We start from the raw sequence: 25,266 nt of genomic DNA, 5'->3' as shown, positions 1-25,266 counted from the left end.
CTCATCCACAAAATCCTCCTCTGAATTGCGTGAGACTGCCCCCTTGCAGGTGTCCATGGATGGTGGTGTGGTAGTGGTAGGGTCCCCCCCCACCAAAATGCCATGCAGCTGATAATAGAAGTGGCATGTAAGGGGCTCTGAAACAGAGCAACCATTTGCCTCCTTTGTCTTTTGGTAGGCTTGCCTGAGCTCCTTGACTTTCAAGCGGCACTGCTGTGTGTCCCTGTTGTAGCCTCCATACATCATGCCCTGCGTAATTTTGGCATATATATTTGCATTTCTTTTTTTTGACTGGGTTCTGCCTGCACAGATTCTTCTCCCCATACAGTATTCAGATCCAGTCCAGGGCCAGATTAACCTTTTGTGGGCCCCGGCGCCAAACATATTTGTGGGCCCCTATGTAGTCACTGTGGGCTTCAAGTGTGGGCCTGGTGTGGCAGTGCCATTGGTGCCATAGTATACCCAGTACTGAATCTCAGACATTTTTCATTTTGATCATACCTCCATATCACTATATACATTGCTATACACAGCTCCCTCAGCCCCCCGTTTTTCTTATTGAACTGTACACCCATATGGGTTTACCAGTGTCCACACTGAGTAGAACTTTCAGAATGATCAGGGAAACTCCCCAAAGATTTATCGCCTTCCTCATTCAGACCTCCTATAGCCATGTCTCCAGTACTACCCTATGTCACCAGTTGCTGCATGTGGTCCTAGTCTCAGCTCAAAGTTCTAAAGCCAGCAGATACCTGATCAGTTCTGACAAATCCCTCCCTCAGCACCCATCCTGCCATTTGAGCAAGCCACCTGCAAACACTAATTTCCCCAAAGTGAGGACTTAGCCCTTGGGATTCTGAAGACACCAGCCTTTCTCCCTCTGCTCCCATCTACATGCTGGTCTTTCCAGCTGATCACCACTACCTCTCCCCATACTTGTTTCCTTTCTACTTTGGACATGCTCCCCAACCAGCTGGGGCCAGCTCCCTCTATTCTCCCTCTGCAAGCCTGACCTGCTTCCTCTTTCCCTGCTCCTCTTGACATTCCTTTCCTACCAGTGACCTCTGTTCCTTGAGGTTAACTCCAGTTTCTTTATCTGCTCTAGCTTAACGGCCCCCAGTAGTCACAGAGCCACTTGTAGCTTCTCTGGCTATAGCCATGGGGCCAATTGCCAGAGGCCAGCCTTAGACAGCTGCAGCTACTAGTCAAGGGAGGGGTGACAATTCCAAGGCTGAGCATGCTTGAACCTGCAACAGCAGCGCTAGGGACTCTAAATCCTCAGTGCTGGCCCTAGACAACTGCAGTTTCTGGACTTAGGCACTTCCCTCCTCTAGGCCATGGCTTTAAGTACCTGAGATTCCCGTCACCTGCAGCAGAGGCCACCAATTCCCACGCACCTCTCGGCTAGCACACAGTCGTGCAGAAAGTGCAGCCTGAATGATTTTGGAGGCTTCAGTGCCAGGAGGTTCCCATCCGTGAGCAGCAGCTCTGCAACAAGCTCACATACCCCACGTCTGCTGTGAGACCAGGACCCTGTGAAGACAGTGGAGTTACCCTGTGTATAATCAGTTCTGTCCAAAGCCTGTTGAAGTGAGTGGGAGTCTTTTCATTGTCTTTAAAGGGCTGTGTGTAGAAGCAAAGGACTCCATTCTAGACTCTAGGAGCAAAGTGCATTCTATGCTGCACTGGTTTACTATTGTAACAGGAAGGTCTCGCATTACCTAGTGAATAAGCAACACCTTCTACAGCACCTAAATTTTTCTGAGAGGCTTCCCACCCAATTACTAAATGTAAACCTGCTTTGCTTACAATGCTGAAAATATCAGGCAGTATGGTCACAAAAGCAAGGCACTTTTGAATTCAGTAAGAATTCTGGATGTGCACAGAACACAGAGGATTGGTTCCCGCATGGTTACAGAACTGCAGTAAAGTGGAACAATTTTCAGCTTGTGTGTTTGGAAGATATCTGGATCCATAATATAAGGCTGTCCTACATGAATGAGGAAAAGTTGAGGTGCCTTTATTATTCTTTTGTTCCATTCTTTGTTTCTATGGGGAATTTGCCAATGCAATATTACTGTCTTCCTTTTAAACAAACAAAACTAAAAAAAAATAAATGATGATGGCTGTTGAAAATAGCAATTCCAGTTCTAGTTAGCACTGGGAAGACCCCAGCATTTGTTGCTCAATTTTATCCTACTTTTTCTACAGCAAATTACAGTGAATCAGAATATTTGATTTAGGAGACATGAAGTAACAGTTGCCCAAATTGAGCTTGAGTGCTCCTGAATATTGTGGGTGTTCAAATCTGGAAGGCAGGTGCTAGATTCCTTTTCTGAATATTAGATAAATCTGGAAAGGAAAAGTCAATTTTTATTTTCATGGCTCAGAAGTGGAGATCCTCCTACGTGCCTGGTACTGTATCTGAAGCTGCCCAGGTCCTCTAGTAGAGCCTCTCCTCCCTTACTTATCATTTTAACTTCTAGTGGGATCCACATATCTCCCTTGCTAAGCTTCAGATAGAGGGGTGCACTATCCATTTAGTCCACCCAGTTCCTTCTTTGGGGGTTGCCATGCGAGGTCACACCAGCATCCCTACACTAGTCTGGGGAAGTCTTCTGAGGGTGATATCTGGGCCAAAGCCTTCTATTCCTTGGGCATACTTGTTCCGCATTCATACTGCCACCCCCTTCTAGCAGCCAGCTCTCCATTCACAGCAAGCTGCAACGCATGGAGTCTCTCAGCTTCCCCACTTCCTCCCTCTCCCTTTCCTGTTGATAGTGGCCAAGGGAATGCTGGGAAATGTAATTCCTTCCCTGCTCCAGGGCAGGCTCTCTAGGCAGGGAGCTGACCAAGGAACTACAGCTCCCAGGGCCCCATGGGGTCTCAGCTCCCATGCTGGATCCGGGCTGCTCTGAGGCTTCGTTTCTGCAGAGGGGAGGAAGCGAGTGTTACAGGCCCCCTTCTGAGCTTGGGCCCGGCATTTTGGCGCCATGGTAAATCTGGTACTGAGTGTCTCCCGTTCACTACATAGTGGACCTCGTTTCCGATTCTGGGGGGGGACTGCAGGGTCACCTGTGCTGCTAAGCTCGCCACGCTGACCAAACAGGAAATGAAATTCAAAAGTTCTCGGGGCTTTTCCTGTGTACTTGGCTAGTGGATTGGAATTGAAAGTGCTGGCCAGCGTGGTCACATTGGAGCACTCTGGGATAGCTCCCGGAGGCCAATATCATCAATTTGCATCCACACTACCCCAAATTTGACCCAGCCAGGTCGATTTTAGTGTTGTTCCCCTCACCGGAGAGGAGTACAGAAGTTGATTTTAAGAGCCCTTTAGGTCATCGGAATGGTGTGTATTATAAAATCGACCTAACCCTGTAGTGTAGACCAGGGCCTAGAGTTGGTAGGGAAAGCAGAGGAAAGGGGATGGAGAGACAGTCTGCTGCTGACCCTCCAGGCAACTGGGGCCTTTTATAGGCTGCTCCTGGAGGAAGCTGCATGGTGAAAGCTCATGTGGATGCTGTTTGGATTTAGTGTCCTGGAGTGGTCTCCTAGTCGTAGTGGGGAAGAAAAGAGTGTTTGGCAGGCCCACCCTCTTTCCTTCCTGCTACCTTCCTCGGAACAGGGGCCTTCTGTATATATATTTACATCCACCATTTTGTCATGTTTTATTTAATTTATTTATTTTATTTTGAAGTTCAGTATCCTACATTTTGTCTCTTAAGTTTGCAGGTAAGTAATAAATCATCCTACAATAGTACAAGGATAGCCAAGATGATCTAATAGGTATTTTCCATCTCTGTTTATAATTTAATGAATAAACCTAGCAACACGTTGTACTAAGTGGCTAATCATAACAAATTGCTTTGGCATTCACTATAAAATACCATTAGCCATGACAAAATATTTTGGCATCAATATAGTGTAAATAAATTTGCCAATTAGTAAGACAATGAAAATAATGTTGGGGCCCATTAGGGCTTCAGCAGGAAAAAAATCCCACAAACACTTATGCATGTGCTTTAATCTTAACTTTACTACTGTGAGAAATTTCATTGTAAGTAGTCCAGCTCATTACAGCAACTTAAGCACATGTATAAGGATCAGGCCATTACTTTGGAGGTTCTGATAGGTAATTCAAAAGATCTAATCATCGTCTACACAGTACAAATGAGACAAAACATAGTATATATCTCAGTGAGACATCTTGGTTCAGGCAATACTAGAGCACATAGGTGCTGACTCCGTGAAAAAATGGTAGATGCTGAGCATCCATCAGCAGCCCCCTTATCTGCTCCCCTTCTCCCCCAGCATCTCCCATCTGCCAGCGGGCCCCACACATCAGCACCCTTCCCTCCCTGTGCCTCCTGAGATCAGTTGTTTCGCAGCATGCAGGAGGCTCTGGGAGAAGTAGGGGAGGAGCAAGGATGTGGTGTCTTTGGGGGAGGGAAGAGGCAGGGTGGGGACTTGGGGAAAGGGTGGAGTGGGGGCCGGGGCCTGGGGCAGAGCCAAGGTTGAGCACCCCCTGGCACATTAGAAAGTTAGCACCAGTGCTACAGCAGGCTGCACAGGAACTGGGTTTTATTTTTGGTGACACTGACCACTTGTGTAACTTTGGGCAAGTCATTTTATTTCTGTGCCAGTTTCTCTATCTATAAGTGAGGCCAGTAATACTAGCCCATCTTCTTAAAGTGCTTTGAGATCTATGGTTGAAAAGTGCTAAGTATTATTTCTATGAGTACAGATTAGATCCAGAAGTATTCCAAAGTCTTTCACACCAGATCATCCCTGTTCACAGAAGAATCTTAATTGCCATTTGTATCTATCTAGGTTATCTTACCGGTGTTCTTCACTGTAATATGTGAGCACTTTCCAAATATTTAAAAAGACATATTTATCTCTCTCCCTTTCCAGTGAGTAGAAAAAATACTACATTAGAGTTAAGGTTATTATTAACTGCTGTCCAGAAAGTACTTATTGCAGGAAAATTAGTATAGCTCACTGTGTGTGTGAGAGAGAGAGAGAGAGAGAGAGAGAGAGAGAGAGAGAGAGAGAGAGAGAGAAAGAAAATATATATATAATATATATAGTGGAAACAAGTTATACATACTTTAAAATATGTACTTACTATATTATATAGGATAAATATTCAGAGGAAATTCTAGCGTAATTGCAGCTGGGCTAGCTTGGAAGCAGTGCAACTGAGAACAGAAATTGGTACTATTCTAGAGTAGTTAATTTATCCTGTGTATTTTGGAAACTAGTCATCTGGAAGCACACATTTATTTTAGTATGATATAAAATTAATTAATTACAATCAGTGAGACTCCCTATTACACCTATTTTCCCCTCAAAGAAAGAGAATTGCTTTGGAACAATTTGGAAAATGAGCAATGAAAGATGTATCAAATTGTACCTTTTTAAAATCTATCTTTCCAAGGATCTAAAAACCTTTGCAAACAGGGCCAGCAAGCAAATGTTTAATTTTTGCAAATGCAGAAGCCTGTGGCTCTAGACAAAATATCATTCGACATAACCTCTTGCAAATTTGTAATGTAAGATTAAATGTGATTAATAGAATACATTTAATTAACTGAATGCCTTTCTGACAGACAGTGGCCTCTGTAAACATTATCTTCATAAACAGTACTGCCAATGACACTGATATAATCTTGAGTCCCAACCATCTTTCTCATGCAACTCATTTTTTTCTCCTCTCAGAGGAATACAACCTACACTTATCCTTGTTAATTAGGCTACATTGTAGGCAATATATTTATCAAGCCTTCCTAATGAGGAAAAATAGCATTTAAGTTTAAAGTTGGCAGACTAAAAAATAAAAAATAAAAAATCACATATTAACCATTTAAATCCTTAAATGGTTCTCTCCCCATCACGTAGCCATGATGTACAGAAAGCTTTATCCTTCATTGAAACATTGTCATGGATACACTAAGGGACTGCTGCACTGAGGGGAGGGGTGCTAAAATGGGGCTCAGCCAAAGCCATGCCTCCCACTATATCTAGCACTGTGCCAGTGAATTCCCAGTACACTCTGGGGGCTTTAGGATCCATGGCTGCAGAAAGGAGCCAGCCAGAGACAACAGCTGGAAGGGGCAGAAGCTGCAAAAGCAGAAACATTTGGACCTCTGCACATTCAGAGAATTTTCTATAGTTCTCACTGGACTTTCTCTGCCCTGTGCTAATTGTCTGTTTGCTTCAACTGTCCTCCTCCCTCTTTCTCACAGTCTCTTCACCATAGCTTTACTCCACGCCTGCCCCTCTTACCCTCTGCTCCCCTGCCCTGTGCCCCTCACCCATTTTACTTTGTTTATTCCCCTAACGAACTAAAAAACAAAACACACACACACAAAAGTAGCAGGAACACGATGTTTGCTCCCATCATGTTGTTCACTCTGCCAGAGCATTCTACTTCTTCCCCCACTGTGTCTGTCTTGTTTATTTAGATTGGAAGCTCTTTGGGGTAAGGAGTGTCTATTGTCCTGTGTTTGTACAGTAGCTAGCACAATGAGGCCCTACTCTTTGTTGGCTCTTAGGCACTGCCATAATAAACATGTTAAAATAATAATTATAAAAATGTCAGTTCTCCCTAATGCCCCGATGTACAACAGAAGCCAAATATGGGTGAAAGTCATAACAGAGGCAGTATCATCCTGACTTAAATGTGGAAAGGATTAGCTAATAGACTGAAAAGTACATAACTTTTAAAGCCCTGGTTTTCCCCCTTTCTCTCACTTCTAATTAATTATGAATGGCAAGAACACAAACTGCCAAATCTTGCCCCAAGGAGCTACTGAGGCTGGTAAACCACTTCATCAATCCTGAATGCCTACAACTTGCAGTGGAACTGAATGCCAAGCACCATGAAGAGCTATCATCCTACTTCACTGAAAATACCATGCACGTTTGGGTAGCCTTCTCAAATAGCATGGATCCACTCCATCTATAACCGCAAACCAACAGCTCACCTACATTCCCAGAGTTCAGTATGTTCACTCATAAAGAAGTAATGGACACCCTAAAGGAGTCTCAACCCAAGACTTGTGAATCCAAACCATGCCCTTCCTGGCTTGTGCAAGAGTCATGAACAACAGGTTTCTCTCTTCATTAAGCTAGCTAAAACATCATTCAGAAAAGAATTCTTCCCTTCCTTCCAACACTCAATAATCTGACCAATGCTGAATATACCTGGATACATCTGTTCTAACCAACTACCATCCAGTGTCAAACTTCCCATTCCTGAGCAAGCTCACAGATAAACTAGCCAAAGGCAAGCTACAAGAAGTGGTGGAACTGCCCTAAAAGTGGGGGTGCCATAGGCACTCAATTGTGGCCCTGTTCTGCACTGCCTCTCCCCCCATCTCTCACTTGCTCCTCTCCATCCCCTCCCCCTGTCGCTCACCCTTACGGCTGGTAAAAAAGTGGGAAGGATAGCTCTCCCACTTTTGAAAGTGAGTGGGTCCTGGCCTCCTGTTCTGCTGCCACTGGCTACAAGCTAATCTAATTGAAGTCAATATTCTAGACATGGAACAATCTGGATTCATGGCAGAACATGGAAATGAAACAGTCTTTAATGGCACGGCTGAATGATCTCTTGTAAATAGTTACGGTCAAACATTTATTTGCATCTTCTTGAACCTCTCTGCAGCATTTAATACTGACTACGAGATATACCTGTCTCACCTGAAACAGGTGGCAGAGATCCAGGGGAATGTGGTAAAATAATTGAGTCCTTCCTGGAGGAAGCACCCAATAAGCAGTATCAGGAAACTGCACCACCACTGCTAGACCCCTCAGTTGTGAAGTCCAACAAAGATCAATTCTCTCTCCAGTCCTTTTCAACATCTACATGCAGCCATAGGTTAACTGGTCAAAGGATATGTACTTAAGTGTCAGCAATATTTAAATTATATACAGCTCTACCTATCCTGCAGCACTTACAACCATATCACTACCACCAAGAGGACCTAGAGCTTGGAAGAACAGCTGGCTGAAGATGAATCCATACAAGACAGAGGTGATGCTGGTAAGCAGAGGAAAGCATTGTAAGAATTCATATCCATGGTGCAGTTTCTTCTGGTTGAAGGCCTACACCTACAATTGGTCAATTCAGATTGCAGTTTAGGAGTATTCTTGGATTCCTCAGTGCATAAGTTCTCACACAGAAAACATTACTCGCTAATTCTGCTATCATCTCCAGTTGGCTAGGAGACTCTATCCCATCCAGGCGGACAATGACCTGGCCTCAGTTATTCACATCTTTGTCACTTCTCAGCTGGACTACAGCAATGTTATATACCTGGGCAAAAAGCCTGCAGCCTTTAAGTGTTGTCTACAGGGTGAGTAATAGAGTATGATTTCTAAAATGCACTAATGTGTTGAACATTAACTGATCCATGTAGACCCTGCTGGTGCACTTTAAGACAGTTTTGTTTGAAACAGTACTGAGTCAAACAGCACTGGGAAACCTTTAGTGCACATCAGCAGGATCTACATGGACAAATTAATGAACAATATGTTAGTGTGTTTTAGAAATCACTTCTCCATAGAGCCCACCATGTAGACAAGGAAACGCCAACTAATACAGAACCCAGCAGCACTTTCCTCAGCAATAGAGGCTACCATACTGTCATCCACTCTCTATGCTGGCTTTCCATAGAATTTCCAATCAAGTTTAAGATCTTGGTCCTTATCTTCAAGGCATTCCATGGCCTGGGCCCAGGGTATAAAAGACCATGTAAAGCTCTGGGATGAAGATTATGGTTGACAACTCAATGGTACAGCTTGTCTGTGCAGGACGAAGAACTTTCTCCATGGCCAGTGCAAGACTGTAGAATGAACTCCCCGAGGAAGTAAGTACCATCACAAACCTCGCCACCTTCCTCTCCAAGTGCAAGGCATGTTTCTTTGAGCTTTCCTTCTCTCACATAAATACATAGGCAATGTAAGAACCCATGAGATTTGCAGGTTTTAAGGCATGTGCCACTTCCTTGTCACTATCAGGGGTCCAGGCAGGGTTGCCATCAAGCAGAACTGAGAGGCTCAGTCCTGCAGGAAGTCCTGCCCTAAGAGGTATGAGGAACAGCAATCTGTGATTCCCTGATTGGCAGCCACTCCCCAGATAAACCAACAAGTCATTTCTGGGAGTCGTCTGAGCAATGCTGCAATTCACCTTGATCCCAGACTCCTGGCTCTTGACCTAGGCTTGACTTCCAACCCTGATCCTGGTTTACTGTCTCTGACTTAACCATTGCTGACCCCAGGGAAAGACCCTGGCCTGGCCCCAATTCTTGCCTCACTCTCTGTTTGGTAATGGACTGTGATTTTGCAGTTGTGACCTGGCCTGGCCCCAGACTGATCGGACCTTTTGGTCCCAATACTGAGCAGCTCGCTCTGTGCCCATAATGTGACCCTGACAGCACCATGTATATTAAGAAACAAAACGAAACAAAAACTCGCATAACAAAACAACTCTACCAAAACAAAACACTCCACTGCAAGTGATTCTTCCAGTGGGGAAAGGATGAGAGAAGCACCACCACATGACATACATTAGTCATGTTGCTCAATGCACTGCTTGAAGGCACTCATACTTTGGTGGTGAACACAGGATTAGACCATGAATAGAATAGATATGGGGTTCTCAAACTTTTGGGTCCCAAAGTGGGTTACATCTCCGTTTTAATGGGGTTGCCGGGGCTGGTGTTAGACTTGCTGGGGGCTGGGACTGAAGCCCAAGCCCCACTGCCCAGGGCCAAAGCTCAATGGCTTTAGCTCTGGGTGGCCAGGGCTCAGGTTACAGGCCCCCCTCCTGGGGTTGAAGCCCTTGGGCTTTGGCCCCCCCACCCAGGGCGGTGGGGCTTGGACTTTGGCCCCCCTACCCTGGGGTTGCAGGTCTCAGGTGGCCTCAGGCTTTGGTCCCCCCACCTGCAGTTAAGCAGTAATTTTTGTTGTCAAAAGGGAGTCACGGTGCAATGAAGTTTGAGAACCCCTGGAATAGATGTTCAGGATTGGTCACATAACCACACGAACAGCACAGTGAAATAAACATGAAAAATGTAGAATATCAGTTTAGAAATAAGGTGACATTTTAATTTCTTGAACACATTTTTCAACTACTTTTAAAATACTATGGCACGTTTAATGATGAGACTAGTAAGGGAAATGTGAGAAGAGAATCATGTCATTATAGAAGTTAGGGATGGAAAATACCTATTAGATTATCCTGTCGCTCTCCCTGAAGTTATCTTAGCTAACATTCTGGAAGGAAGAGTGATCTCACTTCATGAATTATACTACCTCATTATTATACCCACATTGGTGAAGGTGGCCTGGAGGAGTTCTCCATAGCTCTCTTCCCCAGCATTCTCTTGATGCTGCTAAAAGTACTAGAGCACTGACATGCCCTCTAAAATGAGTTAGCAGGGATTTGGACCACTCCAGCAAGACAACAGTATCATTTCAGAAAGGGATGGAAGCAGGGCCGGCGCTTCCATTTAGGCGACCTAGGCGGTCGCCTAGGGCACCAGGATTTGGGAGGGTGGCAGACTGCTCCGGTGGACCTGCCGCAGGCGTGCCTGCGGAGGGTCCACTGGTACGCCTGCGGCAGGTCCACCAGAGCCACAGGACCGGCGAGCCGGCCCTGTGCATAGGGCGCCAAAAACCCTGGCGCCGCTCCTGGATGGAAGGATGCTTCCAAGAAAAAGAAGGGAATGTGAGGAGAAGCAGGAAAACAAAAGGAGTAATAGCCATATAACTCATTTAAGAAGAACATAAGAATGGCCAAAGTGAGTCAGAACAACAGTCCATCTAGCCCAGTAAACTGTCTTCCAACAGTGGCCGCTACCAGATGCATCAGAGGGAATGAACAGCACAGTGCAATTACCGTGTAATACATCCCACAATCCAGTCCCAGTATCTGGCAATCAGAGTCTTAGGAACGCCCAGAGCATGGGGTTGCAGCCCTGACTATTTTGGCTAACAGCCCTTAAGTTCACGGAGGATAGGTCAATTATCTAATTCTTTTATTAACCCAGTTATAGTTTTAGCCCTCACAACATCCCCTGACACTGAGTTCCACAGGTTGACTGTACATTGTTGTTTAACCTTGCTTATTCACCTTTTGAAATGCATCAGGATAGAGAGGAATATACTGTTTAATTTAAACTCTAGGAAAAGAGAACAACAAAAGAAACAAAGTAAACTACAAGTCTTTCTGTCACTCCCAATGTTTCACAATGGAGCCTCTAGGAAACATACACACACCCTTAAGCCAGAAAGAATATTAACCCTGAAGCCTTCCACTCCCCCCCCACACTCCACCATATCTGGTTTCTTTGACTTAGCAGTCTTTTCCATTACCCCCACTGAAAACACTACAATACTTTGCAGTTAGTGGTTTTTAATCCACGGATTTCAGAGCTTTACAACTGTTCATTAAGCCTCACAACACCGCTCTGGAGTAGGTAAGTAAATGATATAGGAAAAATCTTCATTTGAAATCCCTTTGCTTTGCCAAATGATGTGCAGTTTTCATGTACCCTATATGCAGCCAGTTCCATTAGGTCCTTGACACGTGTTTTCACTTTCCCCCTGAACACTGTTCATTATGCTTTGAATTCGAATAAAGCAGGGGAGATGAAATGTAATTCACCCTCCTGAGATAGAAGCTGTGCTACTGCACTGCTAGCAACTGAATGCATCAAGTCCATTATTTCACTTTTTCAAAAATAGAGTCAGAATTCAGTGGGAAAACAGTACTAGTGATAGCAAACTTGTGCTTTCCTAGTAATTGATGAGCCCGCACAACACATAATTGATTTATGGCTAATACTGTAATACTCTTGCCATTTAATGCATTTCTAGAATTGAGCAAGATGGTTATTGTCATCACAGAACTAGAAGGAACCTCAAGAAGTCATCTAGTCCCCTGCACTTGTGGCAGGACTAATTATCTAGACCATTCCTCACAGGTGTTTGTCTAACCTGCTCTTACAAGTCTCCAATGATGGAGATTCCACAACCTCTCTAGGCAATTTATTCCAGTGCTTAATCACCCTGACAGGAAGCTTTTCCTAACGTCCAACCTAAACCTTCCCTGCTACAATTTAAGCCCATTGCTGCTTGTCCTATCCTCAGAGGTTAAAAAAACCAATTTTCCTTCCTCCTCCTTGTAACAACCTTTTACATACTTGAAAACTGTTATGTCTTCTCTGTCTTCTCTTTTCCAGACTAAACAAACTCATTTTTTTTCAATCTTCCCTCATAGGTCATGTTTTCTAGACTTTTAATCACATTTGTTGCTCTTCTCTGGACTTTCTCCAGTTTGTCCACATCCTTCCTGAAATATGGCACCCAGAACTGGACATAATATTCCAGCTGAGGCCTAATCAGCACGGAGTAAAGTGGAAGAATTACTTCTCGTGTCTTGCTTATAACACTCCTGCTAATATAGGCCAGAACTCTGTTCACTTTTTTTGCAACCACGTTACACTGTTGACTCATATTTAGCTTGTGGTCCACTACGACCCTCAGATCCCTTTCTACAATATTTCTTTCTAGGCAGCCATTTCTAATTTTGTATGTGTGCAACTGATCCTTCCTTCCTAAATGGAGTACTTTGCATTTGTCCTTACTGAATTTCATCCTATTTACTTCAGACCATTTCTCCAGTTTGTCCAGATCATTTTGAATTTTAATCCTATCCTACAAAGCACTTGCAACCCCAGGGCCGCCCAGAGGATTCAGAGGGGCTGGGGCAAAGCAATTTCAGTGGCCTCTTCCATAAAAAAAAGTTGCAATACTATAGAATACTAGGTTCTCGTGGGGGCCCCTGTGGAGCCTGGGGCAAATTGCCCCACTTGCCCACCTTGCCCTGGGCAGCCCTGTGTGCTCCCAGCGCTCTTAAAAAACCCATCTCCGTGAGGAGTGCTGGTGCACTGTCTACGACTGGTGCTTTGCAGTGCTGCAACTTGCTGCATACAGGGCCTGCTCCAGGGTTTTTGCTGCCCCAAGCAGCGGGGGGGGGGGAAGGCAGCTGTGATCGGCGGCATTTCCACCACACCGCTTTCTTCTTCGGCTGCAATTCGGCGGCAGGTCCTTCCTCCAAGAGGCTTGCCGCTGGAAAGCCCAATGTGTCGCCCCTTCCCCTTGGCCGGCCCAAGCACCCGCTTGGTCAGCTGGTGCTTGGAGCCGACATACCTGAGCAACAAAGTTGTAGCGCTGTAAATTGCCAGTATAGAAAAGCCCTTAGTTTCTGAAGGTTTTTTATTGGATGTTAATCACCTTAAGTTAAGTAAATTTGATGATCTCAATCCACATTAAAAAATTATTACCAGAATTGGAACCCTTTTTGGCAGTCTCACTCTGAGGCCAAAGTATGAATGAATATGAAGAATGAATTACACATGCACCCCTATAATCTGGTCCCACATTGGTAGAGCAACCTGTGGGAGCCTGTACTGCCACGATCCATGGAGTACATGTTCTGTGGATTAGAGAACACCTGTTGCTAGAGAGGTCAGTCTGGTTTTGCTAATAAACATTACATTCACCCAAGGAAACAAGGTAAAGAATTTTGTCAAATTGCTACAACTGCAAAGAGTAAATCTAATTAGCCATGGTACCTTATAAAGCCTGTATAACAGCATCATCATTAACATCAGTTCCTTCTGCACTCTGGAAAAAGGGCAGGGCTATCAGTACAAAATAAAAAGTGGAATTTTTTATTTAAATTACATATTTTTTTGATTCAGCAACAACAACAAAAGCAGCTTTAATAGCAATCATGACTTTGGGCCAAGGCATTTCCTGGGAAATTAGTCGATATCTGGGGAGAACAGCCTGCAACAAAACTTATCTTGACCAGTCCCTAGGAAATGCCCCAGGCCTCTGTGAGTAGTACAGCAAAATTGTGCTAAAGTTCCACTTGAGAATTTGCACATTCTCTGCAGATTTGCATACAGTAAGGAGGAGGCTTTGTGGTGGTTTTTCAGGGTCTTCATTTTCACCATACCACAATATGTCCTTACCAAACCCCAGCCAGACACATTATGTTGGATTTTTTTCTTTTTAAAATGGGTGCTGCTCTGACAATGTCACCACCAGAAAAATATGGAAGGAAATGAGCAAAACACCCACATAATTATTGTTGACAGAACACAGCTATAATTTTACCAAGAGTGATATATTGTTAAGCCAGCCATCCACATCTCTGTTAATGAACCAATGATTTTAAAAGTATTTAGTGCCCAAAAGAACTGTACAGTCATTTTGCTTGAGAAAAAAAGAATGGAAAAGACATCTGCTGGACTCTGACAACATGGGAGTAATTATTGCTAAGTCTCTGAAGAACGATTAGAATTAGTTTTATTACATTTTTCACTTTATGATTAACATTGTAACTGAAAGAATCAAGATGTAAATCTGAATTAAAAGGAATTTTAAGAGATACTGAGAAATATAATACTTTACAAAGCCGTCTGTGGAAAGACTATACAATGCGGAGTCAAAAAGACAAGTTTACCCTTGTACTATACAATACATTGCTTTGCTTTTGTTCTCTTCTGTATTCTGGTTAATTGTTAAAATTGGATTTCAGAGAACTGTGTAATTAAGAAGTAGTAATGAATGTATTATCAACCTAGATGATTGTTGCATTCATTAGATAATCTGTTATAAAAATAGTTTACAACAAAACATTCTGGAGTCTTGTGAGAGTCTTAACTATTAGAGAAAGCACCAATAAAGGGATATCAATGGAGAAAGGGAGATAAACTGGAAGATTCCTGCACCCTGTTCAGTTTATCTGAAAAACACTGATATATCCTGTTAAACTGTAAAGATCCCCAATATTATCACTCCTTGATTGCATAGTAACTTCATATGTAGATTTAAAAAAATGCAAATTTGTATCACATGGATTCTGAATGGTGTGAACTGTGATGCTTCAGACATAACCAAAAGGTTATAATCCATCAGAGGCTAGAGTAGAAAATAAGAGCTCTGAAAGAGAAAGCAGTACTATTTTAATTGAAGGAAAATACTTAATTTTCATTTTAATTCACATAAAACAATACCAAATTTCAAAGAGATCTTAGTTTTTTTGTACTGGCCCTAGTTATTAAGGTATCAGCACTATTGATCTGTTTCAAATGACTGTATTTTTAAAGCAGGAATGAAAAGGTCTGACATGTATAAATGCATTAAATTTCAGAACAGTGTTTTGCACCCTGATGACCTATTTGATTATAAAGTAAGCTGAGATGCAGAATCTATTTTTTACCTATTATATGAAGGGCCACCTACACAGACTCAAGAGGAGTGGAGAACATATTGGAATGTTTCTCTTCACCCCTTCTGCGATAGTCTGATTCAATAGTCCAGTCATAGCCAACAATTTAAAGAGCTCTTCTATGCAACTTCAGAACATATTCTTTTCCCCCTTTTTAAAGCATACCCACATTATTTAGCACTCTGGACAGAAATGGCAATCCAGGTTACTACCTAACAGATCACTGGTATTTAACAGAATAATGGCATTTTATATCTGTGGTTAATGGCTAAACAATAGAGATACTTATCTTGATACTTATCTTAACTGAGTCTTGATGTAAGAAATGAACCTCACTGAACCTCACTGAAGTTAATGGAATTGCATCAATTTATATTAGGGCTGAATATGGCCCCTGTGACATTGTACTCTATATGATTTTATGAAAAGATGCTAATGAGTGAATATAATATAACTGGAATATGCTTCACGGAAAAGTCTCTTGTAAGGTACCATTACAAAACTTATAATCTACTGAGTGTGGTCATGATATTTGTATAAATGTATCACTCTTGTATCTGAAACTAGAAATATGAAATATAACTCTGAGGTCCTACTGTAAATATATGCAAAGTGTGGGCCATTAATGGTGGTTTGGAATCTTGATGGCTCCTATCAACTAGGACAATTGACTGTAGATGGCTCTGTTTACTTTTAAGTCTTCCTGTATATACATATGTAGGTGCGTGCGTGCGTGTGCGGTGGGAAGTGGGTAATGAAATCTTGCAGTGACAGATGATCATGTCAGCTGAACTGGAATCCATCTTTAACCTGGTGCTTTTCCATTTAGAAGAATTGGTGGGAACCCAGAGAGGGACAAAATATTCCCACTGTGTGTAAAGGATATATAAGGGAGTGGAACAGAACAAAGGTAGCTGCAGTCATGAGAAATCCTCTAGCTACCACAGCTGTGCATATCTTTCTATCAGAGTTATAGAGGGCAAACAATTTGAGTTTACCCTGTATAAGCTTTATACAGGGTAAAATGGATTTATCTGGGGTTTGGAGCCCATTGGGAGTTCGATATCTGAGTGCTGGAGATAGGAGCACTTCTTAAGCTGTTTTCAGTTAAGCCTGTTGCTTTTGGGAAATGTGGTTCAGACCTGGGTCTGTGTTTGTAGAAGGCACAACCAGGCAGGGCACTGAAGTCCCAAGCTGGCAGGGAAAACTGGCTCAGAGGTAGTCTCAGCACATCAGGTGGTGTCCCAAAGGGGTTTCTGTGACCCAACCCATCACAGCCCTCTTTGTGCAAATCCAGAGAATTCCAATTTTCTACTGAACAAAACCATTTTAAAATACTGTGTTGATACACCGGGCTAGATTGTGGAGTTAACATGATCCCGGAGTAAAGATTCATGTGTAATTGTACTGCCTTAGGAGTCACAGCTTAGTCCCGTCTTCCCTCTTTTCCAGGGCAAGAGTAAGCTACACCAGCCTGCACCTTTGACTTTAGAAAAGTTTTTTCTAACTTTTTTGTTTGGACTTATCATATCTCCAAACAAATTAGCCTGCAAACTTGAAAGTGCTAGTGCTGCAGCTTATTTAGTATGGGCAAGGGGTCTGCTTATGCAGAACAAGTTGTATATCAGGGCTTATATGTGTGTTGTTGTGTTACTCTTGCTGAGGAGAGGTGCCTCAGTGTTACTTTGTGAGGTTAATATGGGAATTTTACAAAGACCTATAATATATAAGAATTTTGATGAGATGGGAGCGCATACCCTACATTAAGATAGGCAGGGAAGGGGTAAACTAGGGGTTCATTAGAGCAAGGTGATGATAAAGAAGAAGCAATCTTTCCATTTCAGCCTGTAAGGAAGCTCCTAGGGTTGGACCAGGTCAGGAAGCAAGGAGAAACTAGGAAATTGACCGTCTTGCATAGAGTATACTTTGTAAGATAAGTTTCAGAGTGGTAGCTGTGTTAGTCTGTTTCAGCAAAAAGAATGAGTACTTGTGGCAACTTAGAGACTAACAAATTTATTTGAGCATAAGCTTTCGTGGGCTAAAACCCAATTCATCGGATGCATGCAGTGGAAAATACAGTAGGAAGATATATATACACAGAGAACATGAAAAAATGGGTGTTGCCATACCAACTATAATGAGAGTGATCAATTAAGGTGGGCTATTAGCAGCAGGAGAAAAAAAAACTTTTGTAGTGATAATCAGGATGACCCATTTCCAACAGTTGACAAGAAAGTGTGAGTAACAGTAGGGAAAAAAATTAGCATGGGGAAATAGCTTTTTCCCCTACCATTAATTGGTGCTTGAATAGGGACTGAGAGTGACTGGCTCATTACAAAAGCAGCTTTGTCTCTCCTGGAATTGACACCTCCTCATCTATAATTGGGAGTGGACTACATCCACCCTGATCGAATTGGTTCTGTCAACACTGGGGCCATGGCTACACTGGCACTTTACAGCACTGCAACTTTCACGCTCAGGGGTGTGAAAAAACACCCCCCTGAGCGCTGCAAGATACAGCGCTGTGTTGTACCAATTATATTAGACCAATAAAAATCAGCAGGATCTTATTAAAGGGGACAAGGCAAAGATGCCACATTTATTATGATAACAATTTATGACTAATAACTAATATCTTAATTCTTATACACACACATTATACCTATTACCTATACACACACACACACACTCTCACATTATAATACCTAATACCTATATACACACACACACACACATTCATCAGGTGTTCTGCAGCTGCTGCATAGTTACCAGTCCTGAAGATAGCTTAAGTTCATGGCTTGATTTTGCAGCTTGGGTTCGTAGCTTGTGGCAGCTAACTGGCCAGGAAAGCTGGGCACAAGGCTGAGCTGGATCTCTGTTGGGCAGGCACTGATGTCCTTCCATGTTGGCAGCAGAATGTTACCCAGAGTTTCTCATCTCACCCTTCTTTTTTATAGGCTTTTAGTTTGGATTCAAAGTCTATAGGTCTTGCTGTGTCACGCTGCCTCTGGGTTTAGATTGATCACCCATCAATTGCAGGCGTGACTTTCAGCCTTGGACCTGGCTTTGATCTTCCTTCTGTTGTTCTGTTGTCCTTTTCTTTTTAGCGTGGATGCTTCTTACTTTGTTTAGTTCTGTTGTCTAGGTCTTCAGCCGTTGGTATTTGAACTTTATCTCATCAGGACAGGCTGGGGCTGGAGGTTGATTCTATCACCCATGAATCCTCATTCACACATGTAAACTAAACTAATAAGATTACAGCAGGGTTTGCAGAAATGAAGGTTGGAGGAAGCTTTTACAAAATGGAATGAGTGTTTTAAAATGGGGTTTGAATTACAATATGGAACAGAAGTTACAGTATAGGCAAGTGTAGTGAATAGTGAACAGAAGTTACATTAATAAAACAATTTCATTTATCAGTTCTACAGCTGTAAAGCCGTGCAGCGCTGGGAGAGCTCTCTCCCAGCGCTGGTGCTCCGACTACACTCACACTTCAAAGCACTGCCGCTGTAGCCATACCCTAAGTCTCCACTTGTGAGGTAACTCCCTTCTCTTCACGTGTCATTATATAATGCCTGCATCTGTAATTTTCACTCTGTGCATCTGCAGAAGTGGTTTTTTAACCACGAAAGCTTATGCCCAAATAAATGTTAGTCTTTAAGATCCACTGGACTCCTAGTTGTTTTTGTGGATACAGACTAACACAGCTACCCCGATAGCTGAGGGTAGGGAACAGAAAGGATATTGATGGATGAAATGGAATCCTACTCCCTGGTCTTGTAATAGAGCGGCTATATGGCAAACAGAAGAGAGGGTGAAGGGCAGAACAATGATGGATTTATAGTGGGGTATAGTAGTGGGGGACATGGAAGTGAGGCGCATTGAATTGGAGGAGGCACAGAAGGGGATGCAGGAAAAGGCAGAGTCTTCTCCTATGCATAAAACTTAAAATGCTCAACATATTCTAGATTTAAAACTTTAAGCCTCTTAGGTTTAAATCTATATCTTACCTGAGGAGGTTGTGAAGGCTAGGACTATAACAGCGTTTAAAAGAGAACTGGATAAATTCATGGTGGTGAAGTCCATAATGGCTATTAGCCAGGAGGGGTAAGGAATGGTGTCCCAAGCCTCTGTTTGTCAGAGGATGGAAATGGATGGCAGGAGAGAGATCACTTGATCACTGCCTGTTAGGTTCACTCCCTCTTGGGCACCTGGCATTGGCCACTGTTGGTAGACAGATACTGGGCTAGATGGACCTTTAGTCTGACCTGGTACGGCAGTTCTTATGTTCTTATATAAAAGCTTCTCAACACCCTTTCTGTCCCCCATCTCTCTCACAAAGATAACTTCCCTCAAACACACATCACTTGTGAACTTGCAAAGTCTGCAGGAGGGCAGCCCTGCTTTGGAGAGCCTCATAAGTTCTGTTAGAGCAAGGCTCTGCTCCTATAGTCTATATTCATCAAGCTGATTTAAAGGTTTGTGTTCATTTCAAACAAACATATTCACAAACATTTTATTGAAAGTGTTAAGGGTGAAGGTATGTTTCATTGCAGTTCAGCTAAAAATTTTCCTGACCAAAAAAACCCATACAAAAACCTCACCACCACTCTCTTTACAAAAATCCAAACATAAAAAAGTCTGAAAAGTTAAATGCTTTCTACTGCTATACAATTGTTCAGCTCTATCCCCACAAACACTTTATCACAGACCCAGTCTTAATTGTGCTACCTTGTTTTATTCTGTAATGGAAATATGGTATGGATGTATACTGTTGACTTTACATAAAGTTTATTAAATGTGTAAATACAGATTTTGAAAGAAAAGTAGTCTTAGGATACTTTGGTATGTAATAGTTGCATAAATTCAGTGTGATGTGTAGTGAAGTAGAAAATAATTTATTAACAATTGGAAGGCTTAATCAATTTTTAGTTGTGGAATATGTTTGTGGTGTCACAATTGTATCTAAATAGACTGTTTTCACTATACGTATTATATTGTATAGCAACGAATACACCTAGGGTTTTTTTGTAGTCCATAATGTTAGAAAATTGGAACTGAATTACTTTACTAGGAAATCAACTAAAAATTCATTTTGATTTATGAATATAGTTTTGCAGATTTTAGAGAATTAAGTTAAACTTGTGTGAGCAGTACAAGTGATAATGAATGATGAACAATATGGCAGTGGGGAACTACCTGCATATCTTAAGTTAATTTCCAAATTTTAATATCCAATTTTTTTAAAGGTGGAGGAGTTTTGTAAAAAAGGTATAATTATATAGATAACATTAGCTGAACTCCATTAAAAGACATGTTTGACATTAACACTTTCTGATCCTTTTTTGTTGTGAATAATCCTTTTTGGCTTAAAAAAAGCTTATTTAGCATTTTTCTTGACTCTAAGGAAACATCACTGTTCTGGAAGGAGGAGTTTGAATTTGATTTGCACCACAAGCATTGCTTTCTTTGTGGCATTTTCCCATCTGCCTCACTCAGTTGTTACAATCTCTCTGTTGACCTGAGTGTGAACAATCAATCAGATTTCACACTGGGTGTTGACTTGGTGAGCATGAATAATATCCTTAAACAGTATTTGCGGTGCCCAGTGTCTTCCTCCATGCCTTCCACAAATTGTAGAAAGCAATTAAACTTATTCATATTCTTTCCAGCATCTAGAAAAATGAGTAATTTCTTCTTCAGACTTTTGGATTCCCCTACTTATAAACTGATCTGATTTACTTTATGAGCTATATTCGTTTTAAGATAGTTGTAGCATTATAGGGTGTGATCTTGCTCCTACTGAAGCCAGTGGCAAAACTTCCACTGTATTTCAATGGGAACAGGGTAGAGACTCATATACACGCACGCACACAATTTGCCTTCAATTTACCTTTATTTTCCATGTCCTTTGGAGCTTACATTCTCTTTCACTCACAGTGTGCCTGTTTTAAATACACAATAAAATTAAATGAATGTATGTTAAAGGTACAAAATGGCCTGTAAGAGAGAATATGCTCATGTTCAACCCTTATTTGGCATTAATGTTGTTTGATTATTAGCTGATATTGAATAACATTGTGGTGACTCCTTCAATTTTTTTTATATATTATTTTATGCAACAGCAACATCAAATTTAGAAATGGGTGACCAAACACTTTAGCTGTGTGAAATGTCAGAACAAACAGTTGCTTTCCCTCTTTCTTGTAGTTGTCTCATCTAATTTTTGTACAGCTGTTGATAACTTTTTGCCACACTTATGTCTATTCCCACTGACTCCTGTGGTCCAACTGATAGAGCTCCGTACTATGGGTCAGACATGTGTTTTATTCCCAGCTGTGTCATTTACTGTGACATTGGACAAGTCATCCTTGCTCAATTTCACTTTTACTATCTGTAAAATGAGGCTAATTCTTATTCACCTTTTAAAATTACTTTGAATCCAAAGCTATCAAATGACTATACAAGTGCTACATATTACCATTTGTGATACTGAGCCAGAAAGGGTTAAGAAAAAAAATCACCATTTATTTCCAGGAATTAAATTCCCCAATCTCACTTTTTTTGGAGCAATACCTTCAAAAAAGGATCTTGAAAAAAGGAATTTACTTAATTACCTCAATGACCTTTTCATATTTCTATCAGTCCTTAGTCTGACAGTAGCAGTGTTTTCAGGTGAGAAGTCAGTGTTGGATTTCTGACTTCTTGTAATAACTGCATGCTTGGGAATTTTCCCTTACTGAACTGGACTTTTTTTTTCCTTTTTTTTTTTTTCCCATGGCCTTGGGGGAAGATGAGCAGGCTGCACCATCTAGAATTGGGTATAGGTGATTTTGTACACATAGCATTTGTTAGGGGGGCTGTATCTCAGGAAGTTTTTGTTCAAATGATCCCAAATTTAGACAACTACTGCACCCCTATGAGGCGCACAAAATTTCAAGACAATCTGACTCAGCATATGGATTTGAGTACTTAGAAGGACTGTCTTTTAATCAGTAAGTGACTTAACATTAACTACTATTACTTCGCTTTAATACAATATTCTGTTTTTAAGTATTGTATATAAAGTCTGTAATATGAGTGCCAATGCAGCACTTTCTAATAATGCAAAAAAGTCATGTGCAGTTGTTTATAAGGTATATGAACCTTTTATGTTAAAATACAGATTATGCAACTGCAGACTAGACTCTTGATAAACAGTTCATTTAAGTCAATGGGAATCTCCACTGACACCAAAGGTCTTTCAGTCAGGTCCTTGTAACTCAAAGGGAAACATCTGCCTTCAAGTTAAGAAACTTTCTTATTTTATTCTTTAACATATATGAAAACTAAGCTGTATATTTGTATGGTTTTATTAAAAAAGCTTGTTGTTGGTTAAAGGACAATAATTAAAAATATTGATATGACACCAGCTGAGATTAAAGTGTGTAAGTGCATGTAACAGAAGTTAAGGTATATCAGCTGAATCATGTAAAAGTCTTTCATCACCATCTGATGTTAAAGAGCAGTAGTAATTCAACATGTCAATATCAGTAAGAGAATTTAATATCTCTGTGGGATAAGAAAGGGACTTTAATGTGCAGATTAAAGAGCTCAGATCAATAATGAGAAGTAATTATCTCTGGTAGGGAGAGAAGTATGCAACATCTTTTTCAAAAGTTTATAGCTGCTTACACATTAAGCATCAGAAGCAGGTTTTAATGTTGAACAATGCTGTGTAGAATAGGTTCCTTTTGAATTATTCAAAATATTTTCCATTACGTTACTGAAGACAAGTCACAGGATCATTCCAAGTAGTGGTTTCCACAATGAAGGGTTAATGTTAAACTCAGTTAGTGGTCATTATGAGTACGGAAGTCCAGCCAATCATGCGGGTCTAGAGGCAGTGCTATGGCAGGGAGCTATAGGCCAATTTAACTAGTCCATGCAATTAATGGATGTAAAGGACATGCCCTGGTGCATAAGATTCTACCAATACTTGGAAGGTGTTAGCAGTGAGGGAGAGGGATTATATGATGTGGTACATGAAGATGTAACTAGGAAGAATGGGATAAAAGAAAAAAAATTAATCTGTACAATCCTGCATGAGCTAGAGGAATAGGACTTTTTCACTTTCAGCATTTGTGAATCAAAGCATAGGAAAGACATTCACTGCTTAAGCGCTCAACAATTCATTAAGCATCCATGTTATGTTTTTCCTGTGTTCAACAGAAAGCAGCTTGCTTTTCAATATCTTTCCCAATTATAAAGTTCTTAAGGCCTGATTCTCCCTGGCTTTTATCTTTTGTGTAGTTATTTGCACCTCTGCAAAATCAGGATGCAAAAACTCTACCCTGGCAGAGTGGTAGGGGTGTGTTTTACATCCACTTTGCACTAGTATATATAGCTCTGCAAGGTAGTGAGGAATCAGAGTAGAAAAACAGGTTTCAATTAATGTCAAGTTCATCTCAGCTCTACCTCTTTCAGTAGAGAACTTAGTTTGCTATATATAGGTCCTTGGAACCTACCTACATATCAAATGAGACCCTGGAACCAGAGGCCCCCTGTGTACTGTGTATACATTCAAGATCCCACAGTATTTTAGTAAAAGAAGAAGTTTGACCTAGTGAGTTTAGCTAAAATTTCCCCTTCCTCAGTGCTGTGTGGGGTATGTACATTTTAACCCTAAAGCAACTGCATTTCAGAAGTGTTGCATATAGGAGGTACTGTGCAATAGAAAGTGCTATGTAAATTACTGCAAAATTCTGCTTCTTTAACGATCTGGTGTTTCCATTCCCTTGGCTGAATAACCACAACCTACTCTCTTCCTACTTTTTCAGTATAGCCACAGGTTCCTGGCAAGATAGCAATTAATCTCCATCATCCTCTTGTCCTCTATATCAAAGGCCTAGACTGACTAATGCCTCAGCCTGGGAAACGAGTGGAGGAAGGAATAATAACTTTTTATATTCAATCCCCCAAACAGTCATTCCATCTGCCCTGATTTGTTCCCTCCAACTTGCTGGTTTGCTCACAGAGCCTTCTCCACGGGAAAAACAACAACAGAAACGAGCAGGCAAACAATTTTTTGCTAGGAAGTGAGAGACTTTATGAATTGGGAAAATCAGAGACTTTTAGGTGCTGAAAAAAGGGGTGTTGCTGCACCTCCTTTCTTGAAGGAAGTTTCCATCATATATAGGGGTTTACAGTTGGGTTCAATGGCTCTCAGCCTCCCTGCAGCGAATACAGGCTTGGGTCAGAGTAAAGAGGGGAACAGACTTATTGTTGTATCCCCTGTAGGTGTGCGCCCTAGAGTTTGGGGGGAAGAGGAGGGCAGGAATGGGGGAACAAGCAGCCATCGCTGATCAGCAGGAGTTGCACCAGCTTAGGTAAGAGGAGAAGTCAGCCTGTTGCGCCCTGTTCGTGTGGGGGCATTTCAGGCGCGTTGTGCGGAGAGTTTATGCGGAACAGGCACCGTGAGCCCAGCTCTGGGCGGGGAAGGACTCCCCAGTGGGACGCCCGCACTGTAGCCAGGGAGCTGAGAAAAGACCGGAGCGGGTCTCTCTCGTCCCCTCTGCAGCCAGTTCCCCGGGGAGAGGGAGTCTCTCTCGGCTGTACAGCCAGGGACCCGCCGCCCCTGCGCCCGCTCCCTTCTCCTCCTCTCCCAAGGGAGCGGGCAGAGTTCTGCCCGCGCCTTTACTAGCCGGTGGCGGTGGCGCTGCTGAGCAGAGCAGAGCCGAGCCGGGCACTGGGCGCCGCCCGCCCGCGCTCCCCTTGGCACCCCCTCCCCGGCCGGCCGGCTGGCTGTGCGCAAGGCGAACATGGCGGCGGCGGAGGCTGTGGGGCGGGACACTCTACCTGAGCACTGGTCCTATGGCGTCTGCAGGGACGGCCGGGTGTTCTTCATCGAGTAAGGCGCGGGGAGGCGCGCGGGGAGGCACGCGGGGGGGGGTCCGCCCGTCACTAACAGGTGC

General features: G+C 42.3%; 1 protein-coding gene and 1 long non-coding RNA gene across 5 annotated transcripts in view; one reads left to right on the top strand and one right to left on the bottom strand.

The window, feature by feature from the left end:
- Positions 1-1,132: 1,132 nt before the first annotated feature.
- On the bottom strand, positions 1,133-25,228 carry LOC115650462. 2 transcript variants are annotated; one of them, XR_004000097.1, is made up of 3 exons: positions 25,151-25,228; positions 21,207-21,258; positions 1,133-1,533 (listed from the first exon to the last, which is right to left on the bottom strand). It is a non-coding gene; the product is annotated as an uncharacterized LOC115650462 (long non-coding RNA). The 2 variants fall into 2 exon arrangements; XR_004000098.1 differs by lacking the exon at positions 1,133-1,533 and adding an exon at positions 13,646-13,715.
- The window catches only part of PLEKHA7 (pleckstrin homology domain containing A7), a 289,322-nt gene continuing 289,135 nt past the window's right edge, over positions 25,080-25,266 (top strand). For all 3 annotated transcript variants that reach the window (XM_030560483.1, XM_030560481.1, XM_030560480.1), the window contains exon 1: positions 25,080-25,202. In XM_030560483.1, the coding sequence (XP_030416343.1) occupies positions 25,114-25,202 (89 nt within the window). In that variant the 5' untranslated portion in view covers positions 25,080-25,113. The remainder of the gene's footprint in view (positions 25,203-25,266) is intronic.

This window comes from Gopherus evgoodei, chromosome 4 (genome assembly GCF_007399415.2).
Source record: "Gopherus evgoodei ecotype Sinaloan lineage chromosome 4, rGopEvg1_v1.p, whole genome shotgun sequence".
In the NCBI taxonomy this organism is placed as follows: Eukaryota; Metazoa; Chordata; order Testudines; family Testudinidae; genus Gopherus; species Gopherus evgoodei.
This window is presented reverse-complemented; position numbering and strand designations above follow the sequence as displayed.